We start from the raw sequence: 25918 nt of genomic DNA on the forward strand, positions 1-25918 counted from the left end.
TTTCATCAAATATATACGTATAACCCTCCCCAGCCCCCATCTAATCTTCATTAACCTTTCTTATATTGCTCTCCATATTACAGTGGGATCTCTGAGTTTGAATCATCTATTTTCCTAGTAAAGGTATCTGTGCAGATGGGTTGCCTGTTTGAGGAAATATTCTTGGTACTCTATACTACTGTGGGCAGGTAATCAATCCACCTGTGGGTTGTTTCTGAAGATGTATTCCGCCTGCAGAAAAGAAATGAAATAGGGAATGCGAAATCGATTGCACAAGTCAATGTTGAGGACACACACACATGAATGCTATTAAATAATGGAATAAACACACACACACTCAAATTCATTCAGATTTTATTGTGGAGAAACAAGATAAGATAAGGTTGGCAAAAAGATTCAAGATGTTCACTCTTGTGTCTCTGAGAAGTAGGAAATTGCTGTAAATACATATTTTAACAAACTGTATCATGTACATACATTGTTTGGGCATCTACATCACCACAAGTCAAGAACCAATCATCTCACTTAAGTCTTTCAACGTTGTTGTTGTTTGTTTGTTTTTCAAAATGAGCTTTGGCTCTATTTTCTTAGAGAATTGAAAGCCCACTTGCAGAGATTTCACCGACACCAAACATCCCTTTATCACCCTTGTGTAAAAATTCCCTTTTTACATTTTTGTTAATTTCCCAGAAGGGGGAAAAACAAATCAGAAACGGTGATGATGTGGAAGGAAAAAAAAAGAAACACTGAAAAATATACCATGGTTCACATTTCTAACCCCTGTACAGAAGGAGGCAAAGCATGTTTGTCCGCAATGTGTACAACCTTTGTACCTCTTACGAAATGATAAGTCTAGTGTCACTTGGTCTGCGATAGGAATTATCTCTCTCTCTTGTCTCTGCGTGCTCAAAACCATACACAAGAGCTGATATGGAAAGCCAGTGACCTTGACTGGTGAATGGCCGATTAAAGGAGACGCTGAGGTGGGGGGGATAAAGGGGAGTCAGACGAGAAAACATGACTGGAGATAATGCGTGGAATGGAAGGCACAGAGCCTTTTGATGTTAATGGAAAAAACAAAGTACAAAGGTTGCTGGAGGTACTGAGCCAGACTGTAGGCTGTATACTACTATCCCCCCCCCCCCCCATGTTAAACACAGACACACACACAGACACACACACACACCTCAACAGAGTCAATAATGGAACCAAAGGTCCAGACAGGACTACAGTAGGAGATAGGGGGCGCTCTATCATTCTACACGCGAGCTTAGATTTCTCACCAGATAGTCGATGGCGTCGTCTGGCCGAACCTTGCAGCACTCAATCAGGCCCTGGGTGAGAGTAGGCATGACGTGCTTCATCAGGTAGTTCCTGAGGGGGATGGACTGGTTCTCCAGCAGCTCCTTCTCCTGACGCTTCACCTCCTCAAGGCGAGAGCTCTGAAGAATGATCGAGGTGAACAAAGGAAGATGAAGACATCACCATGGCAACCATGTACAAATAGAATGTATCTTTCTCATATTTCTATCATGCATTGCAGGAGGAGAGGATTGAGTCACATGACTCCTCTTGTAAAGGGAACCTTTTCAATAATTCAGACAGTGGATAAGATGTGAGGATGAAGTGGTAGGCACATTTGCCCCTCCCCCTCCATCTCATCCACTCTACTCTACTCCTCCAGGATGTATATTCTGCCTGCTCCTGCCTTTGTGATGTACTGTCAATACTGGACCCTCACTATAGCACATGATACCAGCCATTCCACTATCAGATCCATCCACTTATTATTATTGTTCTTACTTCTACCCCTATCAGGTTCCACAGCTGAGACCACCAATTCATCTCACTTCTGCCCAACTCTATCAATAAGGTAACTTTCCTGGGCCCCATTTCATAAAGGATGTTAGGATAGCAACTCTTGCTGGAATGGCAACTTTCCATAGCAACAGTTAATCACGAAGCTGAATCCTTGTCAATACCAGGACAACTGTCATTCCCGCAAGAGTTGCTATCATATCAACTTTCCATGAAAGGGGGCCCTGGACATCATGAACACGTCTCATTGTCTTCTCTCCCACTCCTGTCAGGCACCTCTTCCCAACACATCCACTACTCCATGATCTCTGTGGTCACACCTACCCACTCCCTGCTGTCTCTACTCCCTTAAGGAGGATCATCATCAATTATACCTCTCACTTCTCCCTCACTCCAATCAGGCACCTCTTTCCGACTCACCCACTGCCACATCTCCATCGTCACACCTACCCACTCCCGCTGCCTCTACTCCTTGAAGACATCATCAATACCTCTCACTTCTCCCCAACTCCGATCAGGCACCTCTTCCCGACACACCCACTACCCATCTCCATCGTCACACCTACCCACTCCCGCTGCCTCTGCTCCTTGAGGGTATCATCAAAACCTCTCACTTCTCCCTTCACTCCAATCAGGCACCTCTTCTCGACACACCCGATGTTCAATCTCCATCATCACACCTACCCACTCCCGCTGCCTCTACTCCTTGACGACATCATCAATACCTCTCACTTCTCTCTCCACTCTGATCAGGCACCTCTTCCCGACACAACTGCTGCTCAGTCTCCATCGTCACACCTACCCACTCCCGATGCTTCTACTCCTTGACGACATCATCAATACCTCTCACTTCTCTCTCTACTCTGATCAGGCACCTCTTCCCGACACAACCGCTGCTCAATCTCCATCGTCACACCTACCCACTCCCTCTGCCTCTACTCCTTGAGGACATCATCAATACCTCTCACTCCTCCCTTCACTGGGATCAGGCACATTTTCCCGACACAACCGCTGCTCAGTCTCCATTGTCACACCTACCCACTCCCGCTGCCTCTACTCCTTGACGACATCATCGATACCTCTCACTTCTCTCTCCACTCTGATCAGGCACCTCTTCCCGACACAACCGCTGCTCAATCTCCATCATCACACCTACCCACTCCCTCTGCCTCTACTCCTTGACGACATCATCAACACCTCTCACTCCTCCCTTCACTGGGATCAGGCACATTTTCCCGACACACCCACTGCTCAGTCTCCATCGTCACACCTACCCACTCCCGATGCTTCTACTCCTTGAGGACATCATCAATACCTCTCACTTCTCCCTCCACTCCGATCGGCCACCTCTTCCTGACACACCAGCTGCCCCACCTCCATTGTCACACCTACCCATTCCCGCTGCCTCTGCTCCTTGAGGGCGGCCTCTTCTGCCTCCCGCCGCTCCACCTCCTCTCGCTCCTCCTGCGCCTTCTTCAGCCGCTTCTCCGTCTCCACCCGCTCCATCTCCTCCAGCTCCTCCTCTGTGGGGCCGTAGTTTCGGGGGTTGCCCATCACCTTCACCAGCTGGTCCATTAGGTTCTTGTTCTCTGCATCTGTCTCCTTGGTGATGTCTGAGAAGAGGGTCCATACAATTCAGTCAACTACACATTCCTCAAAATGTAACTATTTTGCAACATTCACATACATGAAACATAACTGGCACGAATGCTAAGTCTAACATTTCTCTAAGAGAAAGCAGTTGATGGGAAAATTGTGTAACTATTACGTTCTGATGTGATTATCATTCCATTTTCTACAAACCTGGTAATAATTTGTTAGGAAAAGAAAACTGATATATCAAGTCTGCCACTAAATTGACATCTGTACTACACACTGTGCACTTGGCCAGTGAAAGATATCTAAGAGATATTGTTTCCCTCTCTTTCCTAACCCATGTCCACAATTGCGGGGTCTTTGTTTGAGGTTATGAAAGAGTGTTTACTCTATTATGTGCTGCGCCTGGCTAAAAACAGCCAACAGTGGTCTAGTATGTACAGGAAATGGGAAAAAGGAGAATCATCTAGTAGTTATGAAGTGTACATAAACATGTTTGCTGTTGTTGTTGTTGTTGTTCTAATGTGAACAAATAGACCAATATGGAAGACTAACTCATTATAAGTATCATGCTGTAAAAGAACATGAAACTCAAAAATTATAATGCAATACCCACAAATTAATCCTGAGTTGATAACCTAGATTTCAACAAGTGATGAAAGTGTATATTGATCCTAAAATATATTCACAGTATAATAATTTCTTGGGTTGTTCAGCTGGTTGCTTTGGTAAGGTCTTGATCGCTTATCGATTCAGTGCTTAATTACGCCGATGTACGGCAATTTGTTAATCAGTCGGAATAAGGTTTTGTTTTGTTTTCTCTCTCTTTCCTCCCCTCCCCCCCCCCCCCCCCCCCCCAATCGAAGCCAGACACCTTACCAAGGTGTTCTGGGTGGATCTCCAGCTCGTCAAAGTAGTTCAGCACTGTGGTGTCCTCCTCGTTCAGGGCGCGGAACTCGGAGATGCGCCGATTGAAGCCCTCCTCCGTGTTGTGGGTGTTGGCCACCACGCTCTCCGGCAGGTTCATGATGCGCTGCTTCAGGAACTCGTCGGTGCCCTCCAGCGAGATGACAAATTCGGGCATGGTGCTGCGGTCGTAGACGGGCATCTTCCCGTTGTCTTCCTGCTCCTCCTCTTCATCAACTGGAAGGGACGATGACAAAAAAAGAATTTCGCATAAACAGGAAGTGTGATATATAATACATAATAACTGAAGGTTCCTGTACTGCATTTCTTGCTTATAAACAAACCAAGATGATTTTGTTTTCCTGATATTCTACAACTTTAACATAGAGTTAATCCTGTCCACGGCAGCCAACCAAGGAAGACAAAAAAAGAGTGGCCTTTACAGACAGGCAGTCACTATAAACATGTTTGACTGTAATTGTGGTACTGTAACATATTGTTAAAGTTGCAGAATGTCAGGAAAACAAAATTTTTAGTGGCTGCTCTTGACAGGTGGCCACTATGGCAAATTTGACCGTATATAAAGTGAATTTTTCTTCATTAATTGCAATCCTATTCATTAATTTCATGATAAAAACACTTTAATAAACTTAGCCTTACAACAAAAACTCAAAGTAACATGCCGAGTTAGTAGTATACGGCAATGAGTTGTGACTCATCCCAATCCTTCTTTGAGACAGAAAGACAGAGAGATATAGACATCCCAACCTTTCTCGCTTAAATATAGGGATGATTTGGCTCATATGTAGGAAAAAAAAGAACAGTTCCTGTAACAGTGTGCAGTAAAATTATCAAGAAAACACAAAACTCTTATCAAAACAAGACCTGGAAATGGTGAAAATTCAGATTCTTTTTCCTGCAAATTCAGAATGGCTGGGAGGTCTGGAGATAGAGGGAGAGAGAAAAAGAGAGACAGAGAAAAAGGGAGAGATAGTGAGAGATAGAAGGCAATACTTATATTACCTGCAAATAGTTCCTTGGCCTGCTCAATGGTCTTGGGAAAGCCATCCAGGATGAATCCCTGGTTCTGGCAAGGCATGGAGTGGAGCTTGTCCCGGTAGAACTGGATGATGTACTGCTCCTCGATGCGATCTGCACCACCAAGGAGAAATAGCCATAAGGATACCAATTCCTCACTGCTTGCAGTGGTAATAAGCAGGCGAGAAGATCTGTCGCAAAACTGTATCAGATCTTATCACTCCAGCTAAAATTAGTTTTTTTTTTTCTCTACTACTATAGAGAAAAGGGCAAATTGGGTCTTTGCAAAAGAGTTTGAGTACCAGCAGTCTTGACCCCCTTAGTTTGAAGGGTAATGGCACAAACGCACATAAGAGAAAAGCACTTAGAAAGTTCCCATGCTCCTGATTTCAGTTTCTTAAAATAATAAGATATTTCCTTTTCACTCTCAGGGCACAATTACAGATGATTCTTTTAAAAGGTGGTATAACAGTCATCAGCATAACAATTATAACGTAAATCTGTGAAGAAAAAGCAGTCAAACAGATATGAACTAATGAATACAGCATGTGTCAATTTAGGCTAACAAGTGACATGTCTAAAAGCAAAAATTTCAAGAGAGAGAAAGGGGGGGGGGGGGGGAAAAGTCCAGGACCTGGACCACAGTCCTGGTCCAGATCTAGGACTGGTAGGACTGACCATTGTTACTCTGCTTGCTCTCCATGATGGCATCTAAGAGTTCCTGGTCCTCCTGAGCCTTCCCGTCATCGTCCTCGTTCTCATCTCCATCAGCTCGGGCAGCGCTCTTTTCCTGCAGGCCAAAAATATACAGTTCAGAAAATTACTATTTGCTAGGCTTCTATCATGAGCTGCCACATCCTCAATTTTCAGATATGATTGTTAGGGAAGACATTTGCTTTTGAACTGATGTGAATTGAAGCACAGTACATGTATTGATATGTGTGCAGATACACATGATAGACAGGTGAAGATTAAACAAAAACAAATAGAGGATCTGATCACAACGGATTGAAAACAAGAACACGTCAATGTGACAAGCTTCATTATGTCACTGTCTACAAAAGAAAAATGAATGCACACCAGTAAGGGCTATTTTAGAGATCCTAACACTAAATTACCCATTGATCTTCTCCATTTTCTTCCCCTTGCATCTGAAATAAGCTTGTACTTTTGCAGAGTAATTTGCTGAATGCTTGGCAGTGTTAACAGATATATCGTGTAAAGGCAGACTATTTTCTCGGTTAACAAAGTCTCCATTCAAGACACTGCTTATTCTTTCATTTATTCATGATTTGTGCATATTCATGATTTCCAATGATAGGCTGTTCAAACTTATTTCAACTCGGAATTTGCAGTGCATATCAGGACAAATGTGTCACTTCTGCAACCAGAGGGCAGTGTAAAACTATGGAGCATCACTCTAGAATGACCAAGAGTATACTAGTAATGGTATGTATGTATGTATGAATGTATGTATGTATGTATGTATGTATGTATGTATGTATGTATGTATGTATGTATGAATGAATGTATGTATGTATGTATGTATGTATGTATGTATGTATGTATGTTTGTATGTATGTATGTATGTATGTATGTATGTATGTATGTATGTATGTATGTATGTTTGTACGTACCTATCTATCTATCTATCTATCTATCTATCTATCTATCTATCTATCTATCTATCTATCTATCTATCTATCTATCTATCTATCATGTTCAGATCTCCAACAGCGGGCCTCAAACTTTACCAGTGCCTCAATGGCCTCATTGATGACATCCTTGATCTTGATGTGGTGTAGCTTGTAGTGCTTGCAGAGAGCGGCCACCACCGAGGTCTTGCCACTGGCCGGCGGACCCAGGACACAGGCCCTCATGGGCTGCGGGATAAAACAAGACAAGATTTGTCAGGTATCTTCTCACATTGGCCGCTTTAAGATGGTCACATGGCCAACTCAATCATATCCTGAGTACCCAAAAATTTATCACTAACCATATGATTGAAACATTATCCTAAGGAATTTTCTGGCATGGTATGAATTTGTCTGATTAATTTTTCATTTCTTCTCGTACTGTGTAAAGGGAGCTCTCACAATATGCATAGGAACGGTTGGACAAAATCCTGAGTACCCAAAAATTGATCACTACCTATGATTGAAACATTATCCTAAGGAATTTTGTGGCATGGTTTGAATTTGTCCCGATTGATTTTTCATTTCTTCACGCACTGTGTTAAGAGAGCTCTTACAATCTGCATAGGAACGGTTAGACAAAATTTGATGGGAAAGGAAAGTATTATCCTGTAATAATGCATTGAGTAGTAGTAACATTCTGTAGCTTTAGCAATTCACACGGTTTGAATGAAAAATAGGTTTAGGCACAGTCCTGCAGGCCCAACCCTTTTCATATGCTCCGAATATAACACTGCATTTCTATTTTGATGTATAAAGCATCCATTGGTATTTCCAAATTATCCTCTGAAAATTTCTCTGAAAACATGCATTTTTCTCTCCATGCAAATATTATCTTCAGACTGCAGTAACTGATGACGAGATTGAAAATAAGATGTTCAACATGTCAGACACTATTCAACATTATACCTTTGTAATGATGGAGATATGTAATGAAACATAATCATCATCACTATCACCATCATTATCCATCATCATTGTCATTTTCATCATATCACATTACTCTAAACCACTTTTTGGCACCTTTATTTTTCACGGTAATGCTACTTGAAGCAAGTTCATAACTGTTGCTCCTGGTCACTGTGTGCATAAAGCTGTTTGTAAAGTTATGCATGACTTAATTGATGACTGGAATATGAAGTGCCAATATGTGTGCCCAATTTTTTTTTCTTATATTTTAATGAAGTACAACTGTATGTCAATATTTCATCTTCACTGGGGCAAAAATACACTTTCAACTAAAAACATGTGTTAACATGTAAGAATAATCATTATCACCTGCAAATTTCAACTTTAGCTTTTGAAATTAACAATGATTAGGAAACCCTCTTGGCTTGCCATATTTAGGTCGTACATAAAGTCATGCGTAACTCTACAAACAGCTTTACGAAACAGGGCCTTAATCACTGTGTGCCTAATCACTCCTGTGTAATACAAATGCAAAGTGGCTACAGATATCTGTATATATAGCTACCAGCAGCTTCCTGGTGGTCTTGTATTCCTTGATGATATCCGGGATGCTCTCGATGATGCCTCGCTCGGCAACCCAGCGGATGTTCATGTTCTCCCGGATGTACACTCCGTCCATCCTGAGGTCGACCAGGAGCATGTCAAATTCTGTTTGCTGGACATACAGGAGAGAGAACGACAAGCTTCATTATTTTAGCAGGCTTTTGAAATTCCAAGCATCAAGATATTTGAACACTATTGAGATGAAACGAAAGTGGTTCTCATGGAAGACCAGCAGCACAAGAAAAGTGCAGCTGATTATGGGCTATCCAGCTGATAAGATCGTCTAATCCTACATTCAATTCTTTTTTGTATATTGATGATGTGTCATACTCTTCATTTGCTACATGTATGTCTGTATGTTTCATTTTTATATGCATGTTTCATTTTCCTTGTACCTTATGTCTTTTATATCTGTATGTATGTTTATGACGAAAATAAAACACACACACAAACAAACAAATGTTATGAAGTTATATAGATGATACGAGCTCTGCTGATCTTCTATACTGGTTCAATTTCAGTCTCTATTATGCTACTAAAAACACTTCAACTATTTCTTTCTCTACTGAAATCCAAGACTCACAGCGACAAAGTTGTCATGAGGTACAAAGTGTAGATTTCCATGGAAATGATCAATGAGATGTGGACTTATGCATCTATGGTACTGTAATCAACTGCAATAAGCAAACTTACCGACAGACTCTTGCTGAGTAAGGCATCCTCCTTGGTGATGTATTTAATTTTGCCATTGCCAAGATTCTGGCTGACACACTGCAATGAGAACACATTCAGTTTGTGAAAATACAAATATACTTCAATTCCAATATGCAAACATTCGTTGTTGTTTCTTTTTGTCCAAACAAAAGTGCTTGCAAATATTTAACAAATGTGAGACAAACACTAACCACAACATTGAAATAATTGTAATTTAAGTGTGGCTATATGATATAGGAGAGGCTTAGATTTCCACTCTTCCAAGAAATGTAGCTTCTACATCCAACTACTACATGCAGATTTGTTCAAACACCAGGCACAAAACCCTAGCTAAATCTGCAGCAGTTTGACATACTCTAATGTAGATTTAGAATCATCCGAGTAGAATGATGACCATGTGTAGTTAACGGATTTGCTCAACTGAACAAGCAAACACAACAATAACAAACACAAAAATGTGTTCACATTAAAAGAACATAATATTAGTATAGCAATTTGATGTGAATTAAGTTGACATAGATCTTCATATATCCAAGAAGAGAGAATACCGGCCGAAGCAAGCCAATCTGCTTAACTGGACTCAGAGGAATGATCAGAGAAAGTACACTTTCAAGATTGAGGCCTCATCCATCGGGTTAGTATGACAAGTCAATTTCAATTTCACACCTCATACACGCTCTAAAGAGTGATAGCATTGAGTATGTCTTCCTCCATTATGACTTGAATGGAAGAAATTATGCTTCTGTTCTTATTGAATCTGCATACCTTTACTATTTCCTCCAGAGAGCTCTGGGAGTCGTCAACGGCAACCAGGTATCGTGTCTTGGGCCGACTGTCGGCAATATTCTGGATCACTCTACACGAAGAAGGAGCGGTCAAAATAGAAATAAAATGACAAATTAACAGACAAATGTATCATCTCATAAACACACACACACACAAAAAAAAAAGACATTTGCATCTGAAGAACACTCGGTAACACACAACTGTAATACTGCTTTTCCAAAATTGTGTTTTTCTACATGCAGGAGCCTGTTATTTTTGTAACTACCAGGTATCACTATTACGGTTATCACTACTACTACTGATACTGACACTATGGCCATTATCATCATCATCACCTTCATGACCATCCTCATCACCACCATCATCATCACCATCACTGCAATCATTATCGTCAATATGATCTCCATCATCACCATCAACAGTATCATCACTTCCATCATCACCAGTACCATCATCATCACCATCATCACCATCATCACCCTCATTATCATCATTACCATCATCACCATCATCATCAACATCATCATCAATATTATCATCACCATCATTGCCACCACCACCACCACCACCACTATCATCACCACCATCATCATCACTGTCATAATCATCACCAGCCATCGCTACCACCATCATCAATATTATTCCAATTACTTACCCGGCTAGATCCTTGATGTGAATTGTGGGAAGGATGTTCATTCCATTCCCAAAGCACTGCAGGGCCTCTGCCTCACCATGCCATGCAGTCTAGACGGAAGACATGGGGAGTGGACACAACATTAACCCATTAAGTCCCATAAACCACATATCTCTTGTGTGATGCAGTATCTTTTCATTTATCCTGGGTAATTTTTACTATTCATTGTTAGTTCTTCATAAGGTAGAAAACATTTATTTTTTTCCCAATTGACCCCTTTGTTCAATAATCAAACATACAATCAGTTATTTCCGTTGCACAATTTTCAAAACCTCTGAATTGCAAATTCAATAAGTGATTCTGAAGCTGGCAATGCATTTAAGAGGGCTAAAGGCTGTGTTTTCAACCAAATCAGCATTTAGTCCATAAAATTCCTTGGTTTTGTGCAGTTTTGATGCAGATTTGATGAATTTCACCAGTTCTAAATAATCTTCTTCTCGTATAGGATACAATATATGACATATATTTCATATACACACACTTTTTATTGGGAACAACAAGCTCACTTGATAAGGCTGAGTACAATTAAATTACTTGATCATTTTTCAAGATTTTTCAAAGTCAATATTATCTGCAACAGAAGGAATTTAAGTATCTGGTGTTGATTGCGCATTTATTAGTCTGACAGCAATAAAACACTAAAATTCACCACTTCTAAAAATGAAAACAAAAATCATAAAGTCATTGACTTCAGAATTTACACACATTAGTGAAATTTGGATGTTTCTTCTTTGATGTATATCTTTTTCATTGCACAGTTCCATCAACAATGAAACCTGTAAACAAAAGAAGCAATCTTTCCACCTGCTTAAATCAACACCTTTTTTTTTTGGGGGGGGGGGGGGTTGTGGGGGTAATACAAATGTAGCTAGAGGTATGATGTAAATCTTCTGTTTGTTTTTTGTTTTTTCCTGAAACAGCTATCCTGTAAAAGGTAAAGGTTTTCCTAATTAACCTCTAAACTGGATCTACTGCTCTTGCATGCATGATTGAATGCATGTTGGCTCACTTTCACATAACTTCATTTCCAAATGCCACATGGTCTTTTCTGCCAATCCCTCCTGCAAGTTAACATTTGTCGTATAGCAGATGCTGCCCACTGTCCCATTGATTTCACATTAAGAGGGGACAAATGCTCTCATTTTTAAATTGTGAAAGTAACAATTTGGGGCATCCATTGCTGCATGACAAATGTTTGACCGACAAACTTATTTGAAAAAAAAAAATAAAGAAAAAATATATAAATAAATGAAACACAGTGATTACTAAATTCACCATACCTTGAAAAGGTAGTGAAACATGTTCTCCCCTGCTCCGTATGTGAGGCCAGCTGCCACGACGTAGGTCACAAACTTGGCTTTGTTCTGGAGAAAGGGAAAAACAGACAGACAGACAGACATAAAGATTGAGAGAGACAAACAGACAGACAGATAGAGAGACAGACACAGAGAGGGATGGATGATAAAAAACAGACGGACAAGAGCAGGAGGCAACAAAATATGAAGGATGAGAGTGAAAAAAAAAATGATAGACAGAAACAGCAAAAGAGGAAGAGATAAAGAGAGAGATAAGCAAAACAATCAGTCATCAATGATTTTATCTTCTGTATACTACTGACCACATACATGCTTTAATGTCATGAACTGGTATACTGGCAAATTTCACACCTGGCCTAAACCACTAGTTCCTCTTAACTTTGTATGCATAGTTTACTGATCAATAGATGTGATGATGTGATGTATTGATATTGAATTAAAAAAAAAAATGAATGCACCTGACTAAATCATTGATCAAAAATTGGAAGAGGATGAACCACATGTGCTCTTCCCCGCAATATTGATTTCATGTGAAAAAGTATTCATGTAGGAATGTGATTAAATTTTTCACAAGAGTGACTTGGGTTAGAATTTGCACATGAGGGGAGGTGCTAGATACATTTATCATTAAACAATGCAGCAGCTGCATGCCATTTCTCCTTTACTATGTGAAATCTGCTGAGCTCACATGGCATGTAGCATTTGATACAATTTATATAACAATCCACAGAAGTGACCTTGTATTTCACACTGCCCAAGTGAATATACAATGCATATATGCACAGTAGAAAATGTAATTGCAGCTCCTAATCAACCAATGAGAGCGATAGGGGGAATAAAAAAAGAAGAAGTTTATTCTGTCCAGATTCTGGAATGAGGTCAAGAGCGATCACCATGTATGTTTTCCCACACAATGCAACACTCTTGTATAAGGAGAGACATTGCTGCAATAGTAGAGCAACCAAGAATAAATTATATAAGTGTTCATCCATTATCATGGCAGAATGTTGCTTTACTCTTCTACTTATCCACCACATACACTTGAATATCCTTCCAGATTACAAGAAACTCCATTTAGATATCAGAAAGTTTGGACCTAAGATCCATTCTTATCTTTGATCAATCATCTCCTATTAAAAGATCAGGTTGTTTTGCCCACTTAGTTATCATCCAGTGGATCACTCATCTCCCTTTAAAATGATAGACCTGATAATTGATAATTATGTGCTAATCACCACTTTATCAATGCATGTCGACATCATACTTGTACATCTTCGGAAAGAAAATAACAGCACCACACATACAATACAAAAAGCTCGACAGCTAATGACAGCGCCAACTATTCAGGCCGGTGGGAAGTCGGCAGATTTGCCAAGAGAGGAAATCAAAAACAAAACAAGAAAAGTCAAAAACACCTGCCAAGAGCAGCAGTATTCATGACGTGGAAATCACCTTGGCACTAATACAGGACAGGGTGAGAGTGTCAGCCTATATGCAGGGGCGAGCCTCAATGTGCCAGCACATGGGGCTCCGAGCAACACACATTAAAGGCCTGTGCCGATTTTCTAGACCAATTCCTACTGAGCCTGTCAAAAAAAGGATTGCGCTTTTTAATAACGAAGGCAAAATTATTCTAATCACATGCTGTGGGTGAAACGTACTTCCTCAATGCAGGGAACACCGAACCATCCTGAATAGATATCCAGAACCACCATGAATAGATATCCAGAACCACCATGAATAGATATCCCTCAAAGGATCACAATCAGGCATTTGTACAATATTACAATTTCACTACATGCCTTCTTCGAGGAAAAAATATATAAACAATATACAAGTAAAAACTTCAAAAGTGATAAACGGACAGAAAATTTTGACAACACGTAGGTATCAGTCCCCACACTCATAACATCATGGCACCATAATTGGATAGTGCAAAATATCATACTTTTACTACTTTGTACTTGGTCTCTCCAAAATATAGTGTATTCACAAACTTCAAAACGATAAACAGAAAGAGAAGATTGACAATACCTAAAGTCTACATCTTTACACTGAACAACAAACCAAGACAAATTTTAGGAACTAATGAAGTGTCATGAAATCACAGGAAACAAATGCAGGAAATTCCCTATAAAACAAATACTTAAACAACTGCATTAGACATATGTTTTATCAGACCCATGTGCTATAACCTGCACGTTCATGAGTGTTCTGGAAATTGATGTTTCCTTTTCACAGAGGGTAATGTGCATCAAACGTGGATATATTCACAGAGTTCAGGCAATGTGACGGCAAGTTTTACCCCCTCTATCCTAATTAACACGTCAAATTGATGTTTCCTCTTTTACTCCCAAAAAAGCATGCCCACATTCTTTTGCACAATCACTGCACGTTGCTTTACGCAACGGCAACATGACCTCAAACTGACCGTTCCATTCAGGATTGGCTATCTCTACGTGGGTGCCAGGCCGCCCTTTAATGGAGTGTGGCGGAGAAGTTGAGGTATTACTCATAAGTTTGACGGCACGTGGCCACTGCCTCCCTCGCTCACCATTCAGCCACTTGGAGAAAAGGGGACAACTTTTTGCCATCACCGCACGTCACTGGCAGATCGCTGAATGTTTGTGTGGCTTTCTCATCGGCACAGAAGGCATGCAAGGGACGGAACGCTGGGGGCAATAATCTCTCTTACACGCTGGTCACTATGGAACCTGCCAACATACTGGATACTGCACTGAGTTATATGTAAGTGCTCTATTTAGATGGTTTAGAAATCTGCATTGAGGGTCAAATGTGTTGCTGTTCCAACAGTTCCCTTCCAAACATAGGCGTGTTTACCAGTTACGTGTGAATATGTATTCTCATTTCTTTTGCAGTTTGTTTGGATCTGTTTTTGCTTGTTAACTTTTCCTGTTTGACAATTTCCCTACATGACTTTGGCACCAAAAGTTCAAACTCAGGATGTTATCAATTTGTTGCGGCATGTTCCTATCTGCACGGCCCTATGAAAAGATAACAAATCAATTCAAACACCGACATACGTATATACAAACAAGAACATCTGTACTGATTCAAAACTTCAGCCAAAGCATTTCCTCGAGGTAAAAAAGTAAGGGGCTTTTCCTTTGTTATCATCTGAGTAATATTGTACACAAGTCAGTACATTTTCCCGTCAAGGTAGCTAAGCAATTACAAAAAATAAAGGGCATAAAATACTCAAAATCAAATCTAAGATCATACACTCCTAAAAAAAAAAAAAACATGTAAAATACCCTCTCCATACAATCTGTTTGTTTTTTTCAATCATATATCTATGTATACAAGAGAACATCAGTGTCAATCCATGGAATTATTACTGAATGGGGAAAAAACCCTGTTTGTATGTATATATATATATATATATATATATATATATATATATATATATATATATATATATATATATATAGCTTGTTCGCTTTCCTCGCCAGGATAAAGCGTTTTTAGATCTATAAGTATTGCCATTTTAGGTTTTTTATCACATATATACTGTATACGCTATAATTTTCGCGTACATAAATTTTCGCGAATTGCCGCTGTCACACATTTTCGCGAGTGGTTAAATTCGCGATTGGGGGACCAGAGAAAATATGAAGTGGCAAAGGAGGTGTGAATTTTCAACTTACTAGCAAATACGAATGATACTAGTTATACACTGCATGAAAAAAACTTACCAAACTCTGCGAACTAGTAAGTTAGAATTCAACATTTTTGAAGTGCTTAAGTCCACCACGGTAGATTTCTGACGAGTGGTCCCCTTGCGATAATGGATTGGCTCTCTACAGTATTCGTAAGAAGACGTGGACGTGCGTAAACAAGCTTAGCCAGTATGGTCTGTTCGGTAAGCCGTGACATGGTATACTAGTACTGAAATGTTCGTATCATCAAGGCAAGAGATTCATTTTGGAAGGTAATATTTTCGCGTGTTGTTAATTTCGCGAATAGCTCCCGACTCGCGAAATTCGCGAAAATAAAACCCCCGCGAAATATATAGCGTATACAGTATATTCTTTCTTTTTTTTGGATGTGTGTATGTGTGTTGTTGGTTTTTTTTTTTTGTGAGGGGGAATTAGTTTGTAATACTTATCTTTGAGACATAGGTCAGTTTTTCTTTCATACGAAAATTTATGCCTAGATTTAATTGATGCTATATGCAATTTTGCTTTTGGTCAAATCTGGACCATATGGCATTGCAATCATATACTCACTTCCAGCGCATTGCATGTGTGTCCTGCTGCCAGCCTCAATTTTTGTTGTTGTTGATGTTGTTGTCATTTTTATTGTTTTTGTTGTTGTTGTCTTATTCTGCTCTTTGCAAACAGAGCACAGGGTTCATTTATATGTGTAGTGAGGGAATGGCTCTCCAATGCACAATACCTTTGGAAGAATGTGTCTAAACCTTTCATTAACCACTGACAAGAAAGACAGACTCATACACATCACTTTCACTGCTGGAAGAAATTCGCACTCACTGTTTTGCCGACTTTGATTACAAGCTTCTCAGCGCTGATGTGTCCCTTGAAGTTCGGGTGTGGCTTGCGCCTCCTGTAATCCTCTTCAGTGAAGGGGATCTCTGGATCATCCTACAGTGGATGAAGAAGAACAAAAAAGAATAAGTGGGATCATTATCTATGAGATCACAAAAATGTCCTCTAGAAAGGAAAGGACTGTCCTGATAGCTTGTTGGCAAAATGGAATCATTGTCCATGTTGACTTTGAAGGCCAATGTGAAAAAGAGTGAAAAAATCATTCTATGATCTATTTCTATTTCATTGTAAAGACATGTTAAGGATCTACGTAATTTATGCAAATGTTATCATACAGGCTCAGGGACACAGTATAGAGGTGCTTTCTCATACAGAAAAGTTCATGCATAGTCCAATGGAATGTTTCATGAAAAAAGAAACAAAAACAAAAAACAAAAACGAGGGCCTCATTGCATTGCATGAAATACTCATCACAACTGTAGCTTACTCCTATTCATACAGCCATGGCAACAATTACAAACTCTGAGAGTAGACTGGCTGTTGCCCTGGACATTAACCTCTGGCCACCCATTAGTCGTATAAGGTGTGGGCTAGCTGTGAACTCCTGTTCAAAATCTTGCATCTATTGTAAAAGTTGAACATGTTTGCAAATCATCCTGAGGGTCTTGAACAGAAACACTTTTATAAGGGAATTAAACAACTTTAAATGTCTGAACTTTCACTTTACTTAAGAGTTAAATGAGTACCTATCCACATACGTGTTTTTGTAGTTCTTGTATTACATTGATGTATATTGGAAATAACTTTAAGCAATTTAATAGAATAATGGTAATAATGGTAATAATCTTAAAGAGTACTACCATGTACAGTATATGATTCCTAAACTTGTTCTGCATTTGAGCTGAAATTTGATGCCTAACCTCATTCAACCAAGTACCATTGTGGGATGAAATATTTAGTGCCTTCAGAGAAGGAATTGCAACCCTCGAAACCTTGATCTTAATGCAAGAATACATGCCGCTGTCTTTGGAAAGTACTGTACTTTCTCTAGCCCACAGGATAAAATAACGTTCATGGAGACGATGACATGCAGCTCTCAGACTTACTGGGTCCACAGGTTTACTTTTGGCCCATGTCAACACGGTAGAAACGAGGATGAACATTTTTGGCGTTTCAAAGCGATCCAGCTCTGCATGTAAGGCTGCGAGAGAAGATTGTGCAAAAAAGACACGAGATGTCATACGGCACCTAGAAACTACAATGAAGGTTCTGTGGTGTGGCACAATGTACAATTGGATGATCACTAGGGGATCGTCCATCTCAATCATAACCTTTGTTATGTTCATCATAAATGAAATAAATAACATACCATGGACACATTGAAAAACAGCCTTTGGCCGAATCTTGTTGCCGTGCTTAAATAAACGATTGAAATGAAATGGAATGTGTTCTACATTAATGACTCTCAACTAGTCTAATACATGAAGGATAAAAAGAGGCACAAATCAGAATATACTGTGGTAAATGCAGATTTGTAATATATCATGAAAAGTTAAATCATATTTGCTGCTTGACAAAGGAATTATGAAAACATAGTATCAATTTGAAGTCAGGAGATTTATTCATCTTTCTTTATGAACAACGTAGAGAAGATTTAGGGAGTAATGCTTGGGAGAGAAAAATTGATATCACTGCTTTAAGTATGTACCTACATTACATTTTTTCTTTGTTTGTTTCAATGCAACATGTGTACACGGTCCTACTAATTGACGCAAACTAATGCAAACTAATGCAAAGTAATACAAACTAATGCAAACTGACGCACACTCAATGCAAACTAATGCAAAATACTAATTAATGCAAACTAATACAAACCATTAAAGGTGAAAATTAGGGCGAACTACAGCATCTGGACCTGGCTCTTCCGAGGCCACTCTAACGTTAGTCCTCTCAAAACATATACTAGTATCAATCAGGTAACTTCATTCTATCGATGAATGACTAACGTAGTTTACTTCAGTACTTCAAGCATCTCACCTTAAAACAGTCAACACTAACTTGGAAAAAAATATTTTATCAAAATATCATCAAATTCATATTTTTTGAATAAATAGATGCCGATGCCAAACAGATGGTTTGTATAAGTTTGCATTAATTAGTAGCTTGCATTGAGTTTGCATTGAGTTTGTATTAGTTTGCGTCAGTTTGCATTAGTTTGCATTAGTTTGCATTAGTTTGCATTAGTTTGCATTAGTTTGCATTAGTTTGCGTCAATTAGTAGGACCCTGTGTACAAACACTTCACATATAGTTGTATTGACATGCAAACATGAGCAGTCACATCCACACCAGCACTAGATCATTTTTCTGAGAAATCCTCACATCAGCACGTTTGGAATTCTGGGTTCTTTGGAGAAAGACAAAATGGGGGGGGGGGAGAGAAAATGGGTGGGGGGGGGGAGAAAAAAAAACATGCATGTGCCCTCTGATATAGTGCTATACAAACGGGCAAAAATCAAACAATGCCTCAAGCAATCTTACCTGACACTGCCCAGCTGGCTTCATCTATCTGATCGGCGTCCATTGTGATGTCATAGATGACCACATCACACTCTGTGAGATGTTCCAACATCTGCTCCTTCTCCTCAACCTAAATTGGTTTCAGAAGGGAAAAAAAACAACAACCCTGTGATGATATGGAACCAAACTGGTGATAGTCACAGAAGTATCCTGTGTGCTAGATGATCTACTTTACTTATCCTCATTTAAAGTGTATTGTAAGAACTTGGCTGCACCTAAAATTCACTTCTTTGTGGTTGTCACAAAACCATTCCACATTCATTGGTAAAAGCCACCCTAATTGAAGTATGGTTCTATTGTCAACTTATGTGCATGTATCGTTATCTATCCCTCCAATGTCAAACAAATTTACTCATACAAAGTGAAGTGCTCTCACAGAAAACAATGGTGCATGGCATAAACCATTGAACATTCACACTAATGCACACATCCTAAAGTCAAATCACATGATCACTGTTTCCACCACTCACCAGAACTAGGAAGATGCATTCTATTTCTGAACTGCATGGATCAATAAATCTATGATTAACTACTGATACCAAGAGTAAGTATCGCAACAGGACAAAAACAAACAAACAAATATTTTGCGTTACCTGGAGAACCTCCTGCACCCAGTCCGGTTTCTCACCGTCCTTGTTCTTGAGGGTGCCGCTGACCTTCCACACGCCTTCCTTGGGTGGCAGCTGGTCGCTCCTGACCGAGGCCGAGTCTTCCTCCTCATCCCTCTCCTCTAGGGAGGCACCGACGACACATTGTGACAGGAACTGCAAAAAAGTATAGACAAGGAGCAAAGAAATGGTGTGGTGATTAAATTTGTAGATACTAGAGTTTTTAGAAAGCATTAGCTAAAAATCTACCGGTATGTTTTAGATTTAGGAGTATATTGGGATAGTATTAAAGATTGCCCAAATCAGAGTGCTGGAGTAAGATTTTGCTGAAAATTATCACACAGTGAACTAAGGCATTGTTTTGTATGAATTTTCTTGGCAAAAGTATCTGGATGAATGAATTAATACATGAATAATGACAAAAATCAAAGAAAGAAAGAAGGAAAAAAAATGAATATATAAATACATTTATATTAGTAGAATATCTTCAAGGCATGTATTGTACTCATTGAATGGTAATCATATGACCAAGAGACTTTGTAGTGAATGAACAAAGCCCATATCCTCAATAAACCCATTATGAAGATCCCTGACCATTTCACTCTTGATTCAGCACAATGCTAAGAAGCAGGGGAAAAACATTTAAAAAAAAAAAAAAAAACTTGGGAAAAAGTCAAGGAAACTGTAAACCTATAAACATCAGTTTATCAAACACCATACTATGATACCAATAGTAAATATTATATCTTGACGGCAAATCCACAACTAGTGTACCTACCACGCTTTACCTTGGATGTCATCTTGTCAGATTCAGCATGGTAAATGTGGATACTTTTCTCCTTCGCGGAAATTTGATTTAGTTTTTGAGACCTCCTTGGCTTCAATTTAACCTCTTCTCTTGTCTTTGAGACAGCAGTCTTCAATAGATGCCAGTTACCTGCCATATGTAGCTTACCCTTCATATTTCATTCCTCTTGTTTTTAATGGTGAAAATGACATGTAGGCTTAAAAAACTGAATTTCCTTGCTAAGCGTTTCCTGAATATCAGGCATGCTGTGTCAGACAGATATTACCATTACGGAAACCCCCATATCCTTTACATGGAATCTATATCATATATAAGGCAACGTTGTACACTGGTGGTGGTCCAACGGTTAATCAGACCTGTAAAAATCACTTATGGGCTAGTAACTTTTCAGGAATAACCAAAAGAACAGGTCCAATGCAGTGAAGATAAAAGACAATTACATGGTTCAACAAGTTGTAAGCAAGTGATCGCATCATTTTTTTGTTTGGAAACGTGGTGCCGATTTCACAATTTTATTTATTTATTTTTTTTTTTTGGCGAAATTTGGGGTACTTGACGGATTTTCGGAGGTGACTAAAGGGACTTTCCTGAGGTGAAAGTCAATGCCAGTGTGTAAAATGATTGGATTCCTGTGTGTTGTGACAAAAGAATTTACTGGCTTGTGACGTATTGAATTAGTTATAAGCAGTCAGATTCGATTCTGGCAGGCGGACGATTCTGGATGGCTTACTCCTCACTACACCCTGTTCATATGAATAATGATGAAATGAATCCTGTCCAGAGTCCATAGTCTTTTCTACTTGTTGTTCACCGACACTTGAAGCAACATGTCAAGCTACTGTCATTGTAGCTCTACATCTAGAGTAGATAGAACCCTACTACAGATTATTTTGCACTAGATTTAATTCATCTAGAGTCTAGAACTCTAAGCCGTCCACAATTCGACAGCACCTTCAAAAATTTGACCACCTGCTACATGTAGAAACCTATATGCTTTTGCGCATGGTCCTACCTTGGCACTGGAGGTCAAACCTTGGTGCATATCATAGTGCAATCAAGTCATATGAATGTTAAAATTTTTTGATTATCTTAATTTAGACCCTCCAAATTTACACTGATTGTTAGATCTTTAGACCATCTATGAGGCTAGATCTACATCTATAATTCAATAAACTTACATTAGATTCTATCATTATATGTACAATGACAACGTACAGTAAGTCTTGTACTACTCATTGTGACTGACCACCTATTTTTAGACTGACCACCCTCATGCAATGGCTTTCTTGCATATAAAATCAAAAGTATGCGTGGGACTGGACGCAATACGCTAGAGCATTCGAGCATGAATACAAATCCAGAGAAATGAGGGGGTTGCAGGTAGATATCTAAATAACTCGAGGAAATAGGAGGAAAAAGAATTGAAATCGCCGCCCATAGCGCGCCACATATTATTAGCGCGTGTGCTATACACACACTTCAATGTAGGATGCATTGTGCATCATCGCATTTGATAAACTGTGTTAATCTGCCACCTGAAATCCATTCGACATCAAAAACATTCTCGCAATAAAAACTGTTTTGTCACCAGTTACATATATGGTGAAAAACATTTGGATTACAATTATTTGTGTTTTTATGGAGGAAAAGGGTGAATTACGAATGTCTTTTGAGAGTGATGAAAATCTGTCGCCCCAGCTGATCTCCAATGGTGGCACGCGTTACATTTGACCGAAAGATCGGTCTGTATATGTCCGTCGGGGAATGTTCCGCGGAGACTGCGTCTGGCTTCACGGATCCCCTCCGTATACAGACCAAAGTCAATGATCCCAGCTCTTGTGTGGAGCAACGCGCACAGATCAAACGTTACGATAAACCAAATTTCAGACAGCTTTTTTACATTCAAACAAGTTTGACATGACATGACACATTATGCAGCAATATTTGGGGTTAATTTCTCACTTTGTGCAATTGAAATACTCACAGTAACTCGGTTATAATGCAGATATTTTATCCATATCGCAACATCGCCGTTCGCTAGTAGTAAGTCGCCATTTTGAATCCGTAAACCAATCACATGCGAGGTACGTGTTTAGTAAAAAAAACACGTAGAAACTACCTCGCATGTGATTGGCTAATAATACTGTATGTTTCTACAGTTTGAACGTGACGATGCGACGGGCTGGTTGATGTGTGTTTTACGTTGAAAATTCTACCAAAATGTTGGATTATGCATTGATCTGGTGAGTGTAGTCTATTCTTGAATAGTTTATATAACTATACAAGCTTAAATTTGCCGACCTAGGGCCGTGAATTAGACGCAATCGAGAAGGGCGAGGTACCTCACCCAATTTTCCATAGAGACAGTGGTTAAGAATATCCACACAGCAATGGGTACCTTCCGTCTGTCTACGGAGGACAGCGTTAATGGCAAAATATAAAAGAGTCCTCCGGACAGATGGATCTTTCTGTCTAGCGTTACATGCGATGTGAATGTCTGGCGACTTTCAGGTAGTGCCGACTTTTAAATGATAGATCTAATTGACGTTATTGTATGGTATGTGATTTGGAAAAGTTGCGCCGATTCTGCATTTTTGATGACAAAATTTGGGGTTTTTGTTGGATTTTGGAGGTGACTCAGCCTCAGGCACATTCTTGTGGTGAATATTAAAGTGTGCCAGCAGTAGCAGTTACGTGAAACGATGCGATACGCGTGTGTTGTGACAGTAGAATTTGCTGGCTCGTGATAAGTGTCCGGATTCTGAAGGCCGGCCAAAAACTGGGGGTGGTAATACTCTAAGTAAAATTAACGTCAGACTCAGTCCCTCAGATGCCGAGTTTTCTTTTCATTTCAACAGACAATATGATTTTTATATGAATTAAAAAGTAACTTTAACGTACTACGTCTAGAGCGAGTGTCTACCATACTTTTTATCGTTGTATTTCTTCTCATAAATGCACGCGAGATGCCTAGGCTGCACTAACCCAAGGGGTCCTCAATTGTAATTTTACAGTTGTAAATTAATCTAAACTTTAACTAAATTTACTGGGACCAAGGCCCAGCGCAGCGGGGCTTCCTAAATTCCTTTGCAGTCGGATTGGTCGCAGTTAGGCAAGGTACACAGATGTTAGTGTGTGGGTCTATTACATCGCCCCTTCGTTCTCTTGACAATTGTGAAAACTCGCCATGGTAAACATTAAAATCCTAATCATACTTACCTTTGAAATAGCCTTCCCGGAATACGTGTCGACATGGTTGATGAAGACACGTTTACTTCCAGTATTACCTTGGGTATCTGATTCGGATTCTGCCATTTTGCTTGATTATTATATTGAACTATGCACAGGCAAAATTTCTGGTTGTGTCTCTATTTATGCGTCGCTAAGGAAAGTTTGATAGAGTGTCGTGTGGTGATCTAAGAGGGCGCTGTGCATCTCTACAACACACGTTCTCGGGAGTATGAGTAGAGGGGAGAAAATATGGATACAGCTTTGCACCTCTTCAAAGCCGGTCTAGAGCGAGGGCAATAACTATACCCCTTAGGCAATTAACCCATAACCAGACCCTTCCCCTGACTCTAATCCTAATCCCGAACCCTACCCCAAACTCTAACCGTAAACCTAACTCTAACCTTATCACTATGTATTTAGCCGGGGGTAATTGCTCTTGGGGGTTATTACCCTGATACGCTTCAAAGCAAAAATTATTTATCAGGCCCCTATATATTATCAACTATATTAAAACAAACAAACAAAGGAGGAAGGGAGTCCTCCCTTTGTCATAAATGCTAACCTTTACTCTAACCTCATCAATAACCAGCAGGCCTATTTAGCCAGGGGGAATTGCCCTCGGGGGTTATTGCCCCGATACGCTCTTTCCCTACTAATTCTTTTCATGAGTCTATATATCAGGATGTCCTCAGTGATTACACTTGTTATGCAAATTTCCAATACTAGTACAATGAAGAATCTAGGACAGCGATATTTTGTTAGTGTATCTGAATGCTCTGTCTCTGTCATTCGTAACTGTTTTCTATTTATTTATTTTTATTTATTTATTCTGTCTTCTTTATACATGGTAGTCTCTTCAGTATAATAAAACTGCTTTACAAGAGAGCCCTGTATTACATAAAAATATCAAAATACAATTTACAATTCGAAACAAATTTGAAACAGTATAATGTTACAATCTATAACAATAGATTACATAAAGTACAATACAAAATACGACAAGTTAAATAGGCCGCAATCAAAGTATAAAACTGAATATGATATAAGTTGAATAAAATGTATAACAAGTGATGTAAAATTAAAATACGTCTTACATCTTACATTCAGAATAACAGTATACATTTATTATAACCAGTAAAACATCACCCATGATTGAAAAAACAAACAAACAAATACAATCTATCCATTATCCCCTATCCCCTATCCTCACCCCGCACCCCACCCCCTTTAATTTCCGGATAATACAGTGTAGTTACTGCGGCAAGATGTTTTGGGATAGAAAAAAAAGGCCTATAGCAGGGCTTCACACTAACTTTTATTTTGGGTGGCCCAAAGGCAAACATCCGACCTTTTTGGGTGGCCCGATCAGGCCACCAACTTCTTCATTTCTGAAATTTGGTGGCCCGACATGCATTTTTGGTGGCCCCGGGCCACCGGGCCACCGTTAGTGTCGAGCCCTGCCTATAGGCCTAGTTTGAAAGCTGCATTGTTATTTTCATAATTTGTAAGTTGCATTGTCGTTTTACCTCATGTTGTCATAAAACGATAACAGCAGTTACTAGTAGATTTCGATTCAAGTCTTTGAAATGTGGTCATGACGCACTGTGTACGGTATAACAATAGCCACTGCACAAGGTGAAACAACAACTGAAAATGAATGCCGAACCTTTGAAGTGACGTACTATAAGCTGCCCGTTGAAAAATGTTGTCGCAAAACTCTAAATTACTACTGCATCCTCTATCTCTCACTAACAGTATCACACACACGAACACATAGAGCTATAAATTGATAATCCTTTTTTATTCAAAACTTTTGATATATAGTCTGTTGCTCAATCTCTCTATTTTGTGCCATCAGTTTTCAACAGGATTTTAGCACAACGGTAGCATGTCCGATCAACTAAAGTAAATAGCTACTTTTGCTATTTCAATATACACTCTTTGATCTTTTTTTTTATACTCGGATTTTCATGAACACATGAATAATAAAACATGCATGAGAATGTGTGTGTATGTTCCGAATCTGCCACTCCTATATAAACTCTTTTGTTTCTTGTCGCTCTTCTCCTCCTCCTACTCGTTTTTGTTG

General features: G+C 39.4%; 1 protein-coding gene across 1 annotated transcript; it reads right to left on the minus strand.

The window, feature by feature from the left end:
- Positions 1 to 192: 192 nt before the first annotated feature.
- On the minus strand, positions 193 to 23929 carry LOC139737922 (adenylate kinase 7-like). Its single transcript, XM_071648589.1, has 17 exons — positions 23818 to 23929; positions 19776 to 19946; positions 19144 to 19252; positions 17710 to 17804; positions 16589 to 16699; positions 12039 to 12122; positions 10720 to 10808; positions 10044 to 10134; positions 9258 to 9335; positions 8527 to 8676; positions 7113 to 7241; positions 6037 to 6148; positions 5344 to 5472; positions 4294 to 4557; positions 3211 to 3431; positions 1284 to 1442; positions 193 to 231 (listed from the first exon to the last, which is right to left on the minus strand). Exons 1-17 carry the CDS (start codon positions 23911 to 23913, stop codon positions 193 to 195), a joined length of 2127 nt encoding a protein of 708 aa, XP_071504690.1. The 5' UTR covers positions 23914 to 23929.
- Positions 23930 to 25918: the final 1989 nt, after the last annotated feature.

The sequence above is a fragment of the Diadema antillarum genome, unplaced genomic scaffold (genome assembly GCF_040938485.1).
Source record: "Diadema antillarum isolate AM-2024a unplaced genomic scaffold, OU_Dant_1.0 seq00000715_RagTag, whole genome shotgun sequence".
Lineage (NCBI taxonomy): Eukaryota > Metazoa > Echinodermata > Echinoidea > Diadematoida > Diadematidae > Diadema > Diadema antillarum.